Source organism: Urocampus carinirostris, chromosome 11 (assembly GCF_059441175.1).
Source record: "Urocampus carinirostris isolate Australia breed hairy pipefish chromosome 11, RoL_Ucar_1.0, whole genome shotgun sequence".
In the NCBI taxonomy this organism is placed as follows: Eukaryota; Metazoa; Chordata; class Actinopteri; order Syngnathiformes; family Syngnathidae; genus Urocampus; species Urocampus carinirostris.
This window is the reverse complement of record NC_142359.1, coordinates 297,717-312,177: the sequence shown is the minus strand read 5'-3', so window position 1 is coordinate 312,177 and position 14,461 is coordinate 297,717. Positions and strand designations below refer to the sequence as shown.

General features: G+C 42.2%; 1 protein-coding gene across 2 annotated transcripts in view; it reads left to right on the top strand.

Moving 5' to 3' along the window:
- Window positions 1-894: 894 nt before the first annotated feature.
- The window catches only part of epyc (epiphycan), a 31,700-nt gene continuing 18,133 nt past the window's right edge, over window positions 895-14,461 (top strand). Inside the window, exons 1-2 of one of the 2 annotated variants that reach the window (XM_088348112.1) lie at window positions 895-1,087; window positions 12,285-12,474. In XM_088348112.1, coding sequence (XP_088204238.1) covers window positions 12,292-12,474 — 183 coding nt within the window. In that variant the 5' untranslated portion in view covers window positions 895-1,087; window positions 12,285-12,291. The remainder of the gene's footprint in view (window positions 1,088-12,284; window positions 12,475-14,461) is intronic. The other variant, XM_088348115.1, reaches the window with a different exon arrangement.

Sequence of the window (14,461 nt, the reverse complement as noted above, 5' to 3'; positions counted from 1 at the left end):
CAGATATAAATAAATGTTGTACTGAGTTAGAGTATCGAAGTACTGATAATATGCTAAATCATTTATAACTATGTATAGTATGCATACTATGTGTAGTATCATGACAGTAACATCCAAATCTTAAAATCTCCTTCCCCAAATATGGATTTAATCATGTGGCTATTGCTACTTCCAATCTCATCTCATCTCATTAGCCGTACCGCTTATCCTCATTAGGGTCGCGGGGGGGGCTGGAGCCCATCCCAGCCATCTCCAGGCAGTGGGCAGGGGACACCCTGAACGGGTTGCCAGCCAATCGCAGGGCACACAGGGACAGACAACTCATTCGCTCATTCACACCTAGGGACAATTTGGAGCGGCCAATTCACCTGAAATGCATGTTTTTGGAACGTGGGAGGAAACCGGAGTGCTCGGAGGAAACCCACGCAAGCACGGGGGGAACATACAAACTCCGCACAGGAAGTCTGAAGCTGGATTTGAACCCACGACCGGTTCCCATGAGATGAACTGTGCCACACAAGCGTTAACCACTGCGCCGCCGTGCTGCCCTTGCTACTTCCAATAAACACAAAATGATTGTATATGCAGTGGAGCATATACAATCATATTGTAGTTTTGATTTCAGGAATTCAGATCAATAAATGATATTTGTGTATTGATCACTTTTGTACGCAGAGACATTGGTAAGTAGAGGTCCCGCTCTATGTGGAAAAGTTCTTGAGAGGATACTCTTGAAAATCTCCTGCGGATTTGGGCCTTTGATGACAAAGTTTGCGCTGGTGTATAGTGAGGTGCTTATTCCTGGACCTGGACCCCCTGCCCCCCTTCTTCTACCCACCTTCTCTAAAGGCAACCCGCGTGGGTCCATTCATCCTCAGTGCCGACCTTCACACTTAAGCGGTAGGGGCACCGGGGTCCGTCGGGCCCCAAGCACGCAAACGCCACACTCCGGCCGGCCCCCATTGGCCCCCGAGCGGCCCCTACCCCGCCCTCGCCCAGACGACCCCTCGGCCATTGGCGGATCGGCGAGTCCTGGGTATCTCCGGCGTGGCTGAAGGGAACATTCGGGACAGCGGGAGACAAACGGGTAAGCGTCCTCACGCCCGATATCCCGATGATAATGACATGGAGCTTGGCGAAAGCTTCTTTAGGCGCTCCCCCGGTTGTTTTCTTTTATGATTGGATGCTGCTTTTATGACCTTCGGGAAGGATGGATGAGGATGCCGTTCGTTCGGGTTCGTTGCTTCTTTAGGGGGGAAATTGTCCTCATTGCCCAGGGCCATCACAACCCTAAACGAGCACATATATTTATTTTCATTTGGATTTTTTTTATTTGTTCCTGCTTGATGCTATCGCACTTGTTTTTAGTGCATTAGGATGAGAACTTAGGACAGTTTCTCCTATGTTGTCATGATTCTTTTTTGGTCCTATTCATCCAGATCATTTCATAGATCTTTTCTCTTCAAAGTCTCATGTTTTACTCTGAAGTGCCATGTTTAATCTCGTTGCATGGGACGTTTTGCAATGTGGATGACAATTCTAATCCTAAACAATGAGATTGGACATGGCACTCCAAAGTCAACGTGAAATAAAGATTTCAAAAAGGAATAAAAGATAAGCTAATGAATTTCCCTTAGTCGTGAAAGAACATTTTCAAGTGCAATGTCCCAGTTGTGGAGAGTTTTTACCTTAGATGTTCTTTACTTCAGTTCTTGTAGAAGAAGTTTTTTTCCTACTCTTGAATGCTTTTGCATTGTATTTCTTACTTTATTTACACTTTGACCTCTTCTTCAAAAAAGTGTGCGAATGGAAGGTATTTTAGATATCACCATGGTTACAGTTTTAAGTGCAGTATCCCGGTTTTAAAATCAGTACCCCGAATATAAATACTTTATATTCGAGGTGAAAATGTTATATTTTTCTTGAACTGGAGTACAGCCGTCATGTTGCTGTACCAATACAATGATAATAAAACGGATTCTGATTAAAAGAATATCAAGATAGACTGCTTAGAGACTGGCCAAGGTTGTAATAATATAGAGATATAGAGATAGAGATAGATACTTTCTTCATCGCCGTGGGGAAATTCACACTTCCAGCAGTATCCTTGTGTTGTAAAATCAAATCATAAAATTAAAGATATAGCATACAAAAATACCAGATACAACGTTTTGCTATAGAGTATTTAAATAGTGCTTCGGAAAATACACACTGTCATAGAAATAGGGTCATATGCAAATGTAGTGATGTGATGTCATGTGGGCTTTTAAACCCTCGGGTGGAGTTCAAGAGCCTCGTGGCATGAGGAAGAAATGATCTCCTCGGTCTGTCCGTGGATAATAATAATAAAATACAGTATTAGAAAGAATTGTGCTCCGTAACAGTAGTGCAATAACATTTAGTATATATTTTCATTGAGTAGCAGCAGAAAAAGACGTGTTTTGTGGTCCTTTAAGGTATTCGGAATGAACGGAGGCCTGTTGACTTTAAGGTTTCCTATCGAGGTTTGGATCATTTCACATTGTGTACGCTGTATAACAATATTTGTTTTGTTTTTTTGAACTTCTTTTGTTACCCTGATCTGGTTTTGCCTTTTGCGGATGGTCTCTGTCACTAGCAACAGACAACAACGACATTGTATACTGCCATTTTATACATTTGACCCATTTTATAGGTTTTTTATTTTGAGTCATTGAAATTGTGTATAACAATATTTGTACTTTTTTGGAGGGGAGTTTTGTTAGAGCGGTCTCGTTTTACCCATTTCGGCTCTAATCCAGATCATCTGCTGGCAGAGAATGACATTGTAGATGGATAATATTGTCACAGTCTGTCTTGCTGTGAGTAAATAGGTGCCGCATTGTGTTTGTTAGCTATATTACGACTTCATATGTTTGCTGGCCTTGGTGATGCTTGTACGAGAGCGCTATCGCTTCTGGTTCAAATGGAAAAAATGGTGATTGACGTTCATTAACAGGATGTGTTTTGTGGTCACGGAGTGAAAATGTCGAGGTTTTATGAACGATCATTTCGTTCCTTGCAGTTTTTGAATAATAGTCAAACCTAGGATCTCTCTCTCCTGTCTTTTGAACGTGTGTCGGATTTGTATCTTTGATTCTGATGGATTGTTGGCCAAAGCTATACTTCAGCTAATACGCTTGACTTAGAAGAAAAATAATAAGAAAAAAGAAAAAAATTTAAGGTAAATTGCAAGCGAAAGATTGTTAGTGTCAAGAACCAGAACAGGATCAGGGCCCAAACGCGTGACGTTCGCACGCAAGCCTTTTATTTTACGGAAAATGGGGAGTCATGCACGTTAGGCAGCCGGTCTGGCGTGGAAAGACAGGAAGCCGGAGAACGACAACATCGATTCCGATTGCCCCAGTTAAAATCGGATAGGACAGGACAGACAGACAGGATAGATAAAGAGACAGGATATTGAAAATAAACAGGACAAACCAGACAGGAACGAAAACTGGAGACAACAGTCATTTCAAATCCAAATATAATTGTATAAAAACATTCAGCGTACAATAAATTCCCTCCCACTAAATAGTAACAGAGATCAAATGTGATTTTTGGCAAGGCACAGACTAACCACGTGAGGAAAAGGGTTATCCTCACAAATAGGGACGGCAGCAAATGACCTCAGGATTTCTGCCATTGAACCACACTATACCGGTGTGGGCCCTTTAAATAAGGAAACACTGAAATATTAAAATAGAAATCAAATCATCCGCACAACAAAACGTAAAAATGTGAAGTAAAAGTCAAGTAGGATAGAGTAAAAGATTAGAAGCTCAACATATTATAAAGAAAGACAGTAAAAAAACATATTGATCCTCCTTTAGAAAATATCAAGGGTCCCCTTGGACCTGATGTCACCAGGCAGAAGTTCCTTAGGTGAAGGACCAGAAACAGAGACAGGACCCACTTGCGTGCGTTTCTCTTAGTTTTATTGGGAAGAAGGGAAAGGATAGTACACACCATCCGTAGATCGCTGGTCGCGGGGAGCAGGTTGCTCAGGTATTTCCGTGGCGAGCGAAGGCCGTGTCAAGAGCGGGGCAAGAACAGGTCGATGGCCGGGACGGTGGAGCAGAAAAGTAATGGAGTTCAGAAAAGGGGTCGGTACCGAGAATCAAACGGGAATCGGGACAGGAAAGAGTCAGGGTCGAAAAGGGCTTGCCTAGCGTGGGGCTGAGGTTCGCAGACGGACCGACAATGGATGACAGGAAGACGGGGGTTTGAAAAGAGATGAGCAACCAATCGGCGTCCGAGGCAGTTGGCGTCGAAGGAGCGGACTCGTGACAAAAGTGGCTGAATGCTGCTTCACCATTGGTCAGTTTTGGTCCTCATCCTAGGAACAGTTAAACTGCTGCCTTTTGGTTTCAAACAAGTGCAGGTTGTTGTTTTTTGTTGTTGTTTTCATTATTCTGGACCATATTTGGCGCGTAAAAATCGAGTGCGCAATACAATCTACCGCTTCTTAATGACAAAAGATTAGCATGTATGGACGGGTGTTAACTTTGGTGTCACTCGCAAGTCAACCATAACATACAACGGTAAACATTAGGGGACAGACTGTGTATGTTCGGTAACAATGTGGGATCACGAGTAATGGAGTTCTTATGTTATTAAACTCATAACATCACATAGAGAGGGATTGGATAGTCCCTTTAAATTGAACAAAATATTTGAAGAGCAGTCGCCTATTTCTACTTGATCGGTTGTCTCAGGTTGTGAGTTTGATATATTGATTCGACACTGCAGCGTTAAACACACTTTTATATTGTTAAACTCTTGACTTTGGTTGTGTGAAAATACTCGAAGTACAGTAGCATATGTCTACTTGAGCAGTTGTCTGACTAGAGATTGTGATTTATTCTAGAGAGTGAAACTCACTTTGAATAGTTTTGCAGTTGACTTTTGTTGTGAACAAAATACTTGAAATACGGTAGGCTATGTCTACCTGACCAGTTGTCTCTGGTTAGATTCAATTGATTAAACTCACTCTACATTGTTTACTGCTGTTATTTTATTCTATTGTTTACTATTTATTTTTATTTTTATGAATACTGCTCAAAACATTTCAAGTTCCTTGACATAAAACAACCTCATTTTAAAGTAAAGTTGTTTTTTATTTTATTTTATGTTTCATTCTGGATTTAGAACAGGGATCATTTTGTTACACGTTACCGTAAATTGCACCAAGTTTTTTATGCATTTATAATATAGCAACTTAGTTAGCTAGAAAAGAAAACAGGTCAAAAAATAAAAGGGAGCTGAGTAAAAAGCCAACTAGGGATAACTTAAAAAAAAAACTAGGATAGCCAGCTAGAAAGGAGGCCAAGATTTAGCTTGATAACTAGCAATATAGATGAAATGTTAGCTAAATACAAAAATGTAAAGGGCTAGCGAGATAGGTTGCTAAATAGCTAAAGGTAGCTCGATAGTTAGCTAGAAAGGTAAACAGGTCAAAAAATAAAAGGAAGCTTTATAGCTGGCTATAAAGCCAACTACAGATAACATTAAAAAAGCTAGGATAGTTAGCTAGAAAGAAGGCCAAAATTTAGCTTGATGGCTAACAATTTGGATGAAATGTTAGCTAGATGCAAAGATGTAAAGGGCTTGCTAGATAGGTTTCTAAATAGCTAAAGGTAGCTCGATAGTTAGCTAGAAAGGTAAACAGGTCAAAAAATAAAAGGGAGCTATATAGCTAGCGAAACAGATAACTTTTTTTTAAAAAAGCTAGGATAGCCAGCTAGAAAGGAGGCCAACATTTAGCTTGATAACTAACAATATGGATGAAATGTTTCAAAAATGACTTGACTAGATACAAAAATGTAAAAGGCTAGCTAGGTAACTTGCTAAATAGCTCATAAGGTGGGAAAAAAGCTAGCTATGAAGCTAAAAAGGTAGCCAGATATGTAGTTGCTCATTCTCTCTTAAAACCCATTACTCGGAATACATTTTCTGTCAAATAAATCAAGAAAAAGATGAATAAACACATTTGTGTATTTGTTGTATTTGAATTTGTAAAATAACAAATAATCACGTTCAGGTAAACCGGTGAGCTATTTTCAGAAGGCAACCGGACGGACCGTCCTCGAGGGGCACCCCGGACCCCGCGTTGGACACCCTCGATGTAGAATGTCTTTTTTTCTCTCTCTCTCTCTCTCTCCTCGGGATAGACAGAGCGCATCTATGAGTCTTTCTGTGTATTTTGCGTCTAGGTGTTTCCTCGCCGTCCGACACATCTGACTAGCGTCCTGTCCGCAAACCCGGCTGGAATTTGGAGTCGGGGTGGCGAGACGGGCGGCGACCGGGCCCTCATAAAGACCCTCTGTCGAGGGCCCGGGGGTCCCTTCCAGATCCCTCCCCTCCGCTCTCTCCCTTTCACGCTCTCTCCGTCTAACCCTTAGGGCCGAGGTCTCCTTTTCTTCTTCTTCTTCTTCTTCTGCTTTCTTGCTCCCTCGCTCTCCGTTTCTCTGCGCCGGCCCGAAGGACTCCCGGGTCTCTTTTCGGCTTTTTTTTTCAAGCCCGGGTGACAAAGTCGTGGCCCGCGGGCCGAATGCGGCCGGAGGTTTTTTAGAGCATCCCGTTATTCTGCTATTCTGTTCATTGCTATGTCCACGTCAATGTTTTCAAATTGAGTCAGAAAAATCGGAAAAAAAATCAAGGTTACTCATCGTTATCGTATTGCCTTGATAATCTTCCTAACCTGATGTGCATTTTTCACGTTTTGAGATTTCCATAGAAAACATATGCTAGCTATCAGTTTAGTCACATGACTCTCTGATGTAAGAATGTGTTTGGAGAGAAAAATTCAAGAAGAAGACTAAGTGCCACTATTTCATCAACCTTTTTTTCATTTTTTTATTATGTCAGGACAAGAACAGAAACAGGACCCACTCGCGTAAGGAACGAAGAAGGGGTGCGCCCACGATCCGGTGTTCGCTCTTGTACTCGGCTCGTGATCCGAACACGAAAGTGGATCTTCCGTAGCGAGCGACGGCGGGGACGGAAAAAACGGTCGATTGCCGGGACAGGAGATCAAAAAGGTGGTCGGGGACGGACACGGATCAGAAGCCAGGACAGGAAAGCAGACGTGGTCGGGATCAAAAACAGGTCATAGCGGGAGACAAACAGGAGGAAGAAATGGGAGAGGCGTGAGTCTGGGTCGAAAAAGGGCTCGCCGTGTAAAAACAGAGATTCGCAGACGGACTGACAAAAGGGGACATATGGGAGTGGATTTGAATAGGGACAGGAAGCCAGTCAGAGTCCGAAGCCGTTGGCACCAAAGGAGCGGGCACAGGTGATTCATATCGGTAACCATGATCATATCATGGTTTACTGATGAGGACAGGACGGGACAGACAGGATTGATATCAAAACAGGATATCGAAATCAAACCGGACAAACTAGACGGGAACAAAACTGGAAACCGATATTAAACAACAAGACAGACAGGATTGATATCAAAACAGGATATCGAAATTAAACCGGACAAGCTAGACGGGAATGAAACTGGATCGATATTTAAACAGGGCAAAATAAACGGGAACCATAACGGACGGAAAATACCAACAGGAAACAGGACCGAGTCAATACCCACATCTTACGGGGCAGAGGTTTGTTTGACAGACTGACAAAGGGTGTTTAAGAGCATTGAGCTTAAGTAGAACAGAAGCCAATCTGTCAACAAACCGCAGCTGGTGCCACACGGGCGGGGCCAATTGGGCGCCATGGCAACTGTGACATTATTTTTTTTTATTTTGATAATATGGTTATTAATCATGTTAAACATCTTTCACAGTAATCATCATATCTTTCTCTTTCATTACATTAGCAGTAATGGCTAACTTAAGAATAAAATGTCCCCCCCTATCACTGTCCCACTGTCTCGCTAGACGCGGGAAGCAAGTCGCCCTCGCAATCGGATCGTGATCCGAATACGGAAGTGGATCTTCCGTAGCGGCCGATGGCGGTGTCGGGGACAGAAAAACGTGTCGATAGCCGGGACAGGAGAGCGGACGTGGTCGAGATCAATAACAGGTCGTAGCCGGAGACAAACGGGAGCAAAAAAAGGGACATGTGGGAGTCAGGGTTAAAAAAAGGCTAGCCTTGTATACACAGACGGAGTGACAACAGGGGACTGAGAGGACTGGGTTCAAATAGTGACAGGGAACCAATCAGAACCCGCGGCAGTTGGCGCCAAATAAGCGGGCGCAGCTGAGTCACATCAGTCATCATGACACCAGGAACAAATTCATTTGTTTTCGGTTATTTCATATGGGGAAAATGTGTCCTTTTACATACGAGCACAATTCGGGAAATAATTAATGTTGTATGTCGAGGTATCATTTTTAGGACAATTTTATTCATATATATATATATACATATATATATATAGATAGATAGATAGATAGATATATATAATAGCGTGTAGTGGCGTTGAGCCGTCTCTTCTCAGATATAGTATTCTGGGAAACGTGTGTCAAACTCAAGGCCCGCGGGGCAAATGTGGCCCATACCTCATTTCATGTGGCCTGTGAGACAAAGCTGAGAGAAGTACAAGAGAAAAATAAGCGGCACAATGACATGCAGTTTAAAATGTGTCCGCTGCATGTCGCCAAAGCCGGACACCACTAGCAAAGCACCCGCTAGAGCGGACCACCATGAATCAACCAGAGAACATTAAGAAATGTTATTCCATTATTCACAGTTCATGGATCCCTTAACCGCCTGGGTCGATGGGGCATGACTGAGGGTGCAACTCTGGACAGCTATTTTACTACAATTGAGAACTATAGCACCTTAGTGTCTCTGCAAATGTTTAAATCAGCTTCAGGTTCTTCAATTAAAGATATGAAATCAAAGAGCAAAGTTCCCATAATGCCGTTTTTTGTCATGGTTGCCATGGCACCCAATTGGCCACGCCCGTGTGTGTCACAGTTGCCACGGTGCACAATTGTCCCCGCCCGCGTGGCGCCAGCTGCGGCTGGTTGAGAGATTGGCTTTCTGTCTATATTAAGCTCAGCGCTCTCTTGCTTCGGTTGTCAGCCCGTCAAACGAGCTTCTGCCCCGCAAGACGTGGGTTCTGACTCGGTCCTGGTTTCCTGTTGATATCTCCAGTCCGGTATTGTTCCTGTTTATTTTTGTCCTGTTTAATTTCGGGTTCCGGTTTTGTATCCGTCTATTTTGATCCCGTTTATTATTTTCTCCAGTTTTCGTTCCCGTCTAGTTTTTCCTGTTAGTTATCGATACCCTGATTTATTGTCTCTCCCTTCCTGTCTGGTATCGACCCCATCCGTCCGATATCAACTCAGGCAATTGGAATCGGTTTTGTCGGTCTCCGGCTTCCTGTCCTTCCAAGCCAGACCGGCTTCCGAACGTGCATGATTCCGATTTCCCGTCAAATAAAAGGCTGGCGTGAGAACGTCACGCGATTGGGTCCTGTTTCTGTTCCGGTTCTGACAGTTTTGGTCACTTTCCAGTCTGCATGAGTTAAATAACTGTAAAGGAAATGACTTTAATCGCAGAATTTATAAAAACGACAAGAGAATAAATCTGAGTGAAGGAAAAAAAGTGGAGTAAAACAACCTAATAATAATAATGTTTTATCATCAAATGAATGAATGAATGAATGACATTTTCTGTCAAGAAAAATGAAGGGCTCTTCCTTTCGGTGCAAGTAAAACAAATACATAGGTCAAAATGTTTCAAGGGATGAAAACTGTTAAAAACAATATAATAATAAGATTGGATATATATAATAATATCATGCGCAGTGATGTGAGAGTTGTCAAATCTGAGACCCCCGAATCATAACTTCATTGTGAGTCTCCGCAAAGACCCCCAGCCCTCCAGCTAAGGCACACTTGTATGCCATTCATTGAAAAATCCGGCCCCTGTGGGAATGCTGTTTCTAACATGTGGCGAAATCCAATCTTTTGATATCGACCTCAGGTTGAACTGGGAGACAAAGAAGAATGGAGAATTCAAAATGAAAAGATGGATTCCAAGCGAAAGCTCATATGAAGCCCAAATGTGAATTTCCCTAGAACGGAATATCCCCCAACTTGGCTTCCCCGTTTGACACGTCGGTGTCAAATTTGGCCCGGCGCACACGCAAAACAGAAGCCGTTTCTATGGGACTGAATTGTAACACCCGAGTGGAGGCTAGAAAATGGCCGCCGTGAGCAAGCAAACTAACCTGTCCCTAAACCAAGTGGTTCATGTCTTAGTAGGTGTCGTTTGTTTGCCTTTACGGTGTAAGTCACGCAAGTAAAAAGGGAAGAGAGGGTTGGTTGTTTTTGTTTTTTGAGAATCTATTCTGAGATCAAACATTATAGCGTGTGCCTATAGTTATGCTCTTGAACCATATCTCTTCATAATACTCTGGCCATTCCCACACGTCTTTGATTCCTAGCTGATTCAAGCAGACAGGAAACCCGGAGAGGTGTGTAGCATGTGGTCTTCCCCTGATCGGCAAGCTTCACCAGATGGGGTTTCACCAAGGCCAGTGCCTATCTTCCAAAGAAAACTAAAGGAGGAATGAGAATGTGAGCCACAAACAGCAGTATCGTCAAACTGATATCGATCTACAGTCGTATGCAAAAGTTTGGGCGCCCCTGATCATTTTCAAGATTTTCCTTTAGAAATGATCGGTTGTTCGGATCAACAATTTCATTTAAATATATCATATAGCAGACCAACACAGTGATATCTGAGAAGTAAAATGAAGTTTATGGGATTGACAGAAAGTCAGCAATAATTACCTAAGCAAAAGTAAGCAGGTGTATACATTTGGGCACCCTTGATGTTTTATTGATTTGAATACCTTTAGCACTCATTTTTTGGAACACCAAATTTGTTGGGTAAGCTCATTGACCCTTGACCTACATACAAAGGTGAAGCCACTCGTGAGAAAGGGTATTTAAGGCGGCCAGTTGTAAGTTGTTCTCCTCTTTTCATCTTCTCTGAAGGTGGCAACATGGGAGCCTCAGAACAAGTGTCAAATGACCTGAAAACAAAGATTGTTCAACGTCAGGGTTTAGGGGAAGGGTACAAAAAGCTAGCTCAGGGATTTCAGCTCTCAGTTTCCACTATGAGGAACATAGTGAGGAAATGGAAGAACACAGGCACAGTTCTAGTTAAGGCCCGGAGTGGCAGGCCAAGAAAAATCTCAGATAAGCAGAGGCGAAGGATGGTGAGAACAGTCAAACTCAACCCAAAGACCAGCTCCAAAGACCTACAACATGAACTTTCTTCAGATGGTGTCACTGCGCATAGCATTGTTATGGACTCGTAAAGTCACTTTATCTATCTCTGTCTATCTATCTATCTATCTATCTATCTGTCTGTCTGTCTGTCTGTCTGTCTGTCTGTCTGTCTGTCTGTCTGTCTGTCTGTCTGTCTGTCTGTCTGTCTGTCTGTCTGTCTGTCTGTCTGTATCTCTCTCTATCTATATCACTCTCTCTCTATCTAGGCATCTATCTATTTATCTATCTATCTAGACATCTACCTACTGGCTCTCGTTTGGTGGGTAGCGGGTGTTTTGGAGAAACGATCTACCTTGAACTAGTTTGACAGCAGATTTAATTTTCTTATCAAGTCAAATTAGCAACACTGAAAATCGGAATGATTGCAAACAGAACTATTAGTCATGATATTAAACAAGGGTTAGCATGCCTACGTATAATAGTGCATGATTAGCATAGTCAACAAATAGCATGCTAAAAAGCTAGCACAGGAAAAACACGCCGGGTTTAAAGGTTACGACAGAAAACAGTATTTTCAAGCAGTGAGTCGAATAATACTAAATCACAACCAAAATAGAAAGAACTCTCTGTAAGAAATCGCAATCGCGAAATTATGCAACTGCGCGCTACGCAATGGAAGGAAGACTCAGCAAGGTAAGATGTTTGGATAGAGCCTTGGCTCCCACTTCAAAGAGCCGGCTCATAGAGCCGTTCCGTTCGCGAACGACACGAATCGGTCGCCGCCTTCACCAACGACTTTTCTTTCGTCACATTAATAAATACTCTATTGGTAGTGGCTACTTCCAATGGTGACATGATCCGAAAGATCGACACCTCGAAGGATATTGACAGGTGTGCCAAGGCTTTTGAGCATCAGTATCCCTATCGGCCTTGTAACAACGGAAAAAGCGATGAGCGACAATTATGCCATTCTCACACACACTCACACACCGATAGCGGTAAGAAAGTCTATTCATTGGTGTTCCATGGGTACATCCCTCTTTTGTCTGCGTACTAAAGGTGAAAAATGAAGGGGATGGTGCGACTGCTCTTGGGACTCTTGGTCCTGAAATTGTCCTGGGCCAAGCCGCGGTTCTCCCGACAAGCCCACCTGGACTCCTACGACGACGCCAACTACGACGTGGAAGACCTCGACTCGGAAAACCAGGAGTACGACTACGAGGACGGGCCCACCGTCGAGGATCCCCAGGTGAGCCCGTCGGTGACCTCTAAGGGCGGGGGGTCTCATACGCGGCCCGAGGGACGAGGGTTTGAGACCCCTGGCCTTCGTCAGGGATATTAAGGGACAGTGTGTGTTGTTTGTCCACCGCCGTATTCTGTCCTGACACCAAAAACGAGTGCTAAAAGCAATACGGTGAATGGGGGTAGGTAGCCGAAACACACCGTATTATTTTTAGAAACGAGGCAAACAAGAAAAGGAAAACATGAAAAGAAAAAAGGACAATGAAAGTAGACAACAAACAGTCAAAGTCGTCTAAACACATCTTGTAAGAAATAAGAAAAAAAAGGAAAAGAAAGAAAAGAAAAAAAGAACTATGTTCACTGTTGAGATACTTTATGACGAAAACCCACGGAACAATCTGTAAACAGGTGAAAACGCCGGCCAACCATTCAGAGCAATTGTATTGGGTGCGCGGTAGAGTGGACGGGTCTTAGAAGATGGAGACTCAAAGTCACCAAAAATCCACTTTATTACTTCTGAAAAGAAGAGAAATAGAACAATTTTTAAAAATCATAAAATGACAACAACAAAAAGAAAAGAGAAAAATGAAAAAAATCAGGAAAAGGGAAAAATGAGAAAAAACTATTTTTAAATACAAAATTTTAAAAATGACACGTAAAAAGAAAGAAAATGTCTTTTTATTATTTTTGTCTTTTATCTCTTTAATTCCTTATTTTCCTTTTTCTTTCTTTTGCTCCATTTTCCTTTTTTTTGCTGTCTTTTTCACCTTTTCGTTTTTATACTTGTTTTCCTTTTTTGCCTTTTTCCTATTTCTTCTTCACTATTTTGTTTTCTTTCTTTTTATCTTTGTAAATAAAAATGGGAAGAGAAAGGCTGCATTTGCTCAATTTCAGATTCATTGGACTCATTTTTGCTTGCACTACTAGAGCGACATCTAGTGGAGAAATATAAAACACTGTCCCTTTAAGAATAGCCAAATGTTTTCATAGGCGCCATTTTTGTGGAAAATCCCGTGTGGCCCAAGCCCACCCGGACCCTAGCTTCAGCAGCCCCCGACCCCATTGACTTTGAGCCCCCTGCCCTAGAGTATCGTAAATTCCTCGGAATCTGGAATTTCTGCCGAGGCGGCTGCCAAACGCCTTCTCCACAAATCACATTAACAGAATGGCTAACTTTTTGGGGGGGGGGGACAGCGAATCAGCGTTTTTCAACCGGTGGCTCAGGACCCAAAACTCGGTCACGGGAATTTGCCCCAGAAAAATAAACGGAGGGTCGATGGACACAGTAGATGGCGATCAATCCCCGCTCGATCTCCGTCCTGTTCGGTCATACGGCACATCCCGATTGTGCTTGAAAGGGTCCACATCTCATTTTATTGTGATTTGGTTTGTTTTATTTCTTTACCCTTCTCCCCCCTTCCCCTTATTTTATTAATACAAAATAACAAAAAATTTCAACCTAACAGACAATCATACATTGTTTTGTTTTCCTCCCTGTTGCAAATAAAAAATAGTTGATAAGAGCGTTTCAATATTCATAAAGAAGAACCCCCCTGAACATAAAAGCTTTTGAAATACCAAAACACACACACACACACACAAGAAGTTGTACTGGGCCTTTTTATGCAAAATTATAGATAGTTTGAGAAAAAAAATAATATTAGAAAGAAAAAATAATCATAGAAAGAAAAAATGATCATAAAAAAACCACAATCGAAAAAAAGATATATAACTTTGTCCAAATCTGATGAATTGACTTATTGAGTTCCGGCAGTAATGGTATCATGTTTGGATTAGTACTGATTAAAGATGTCTTTTTCTTTCATTTATTTTATTTATTTCCTTTTTTTCTTTCATTATTTTTACAATTCTTGGGCCCCAAGAAAGTTGGAGATAAGGGCAAGGAAAAGTGGAAAACAGTGTCAACAACGATCAAGTCGAAGATAAAAAGGATTGGGAAATGCAAAAATATCCTGCGAGTGTCTGCCAATAAA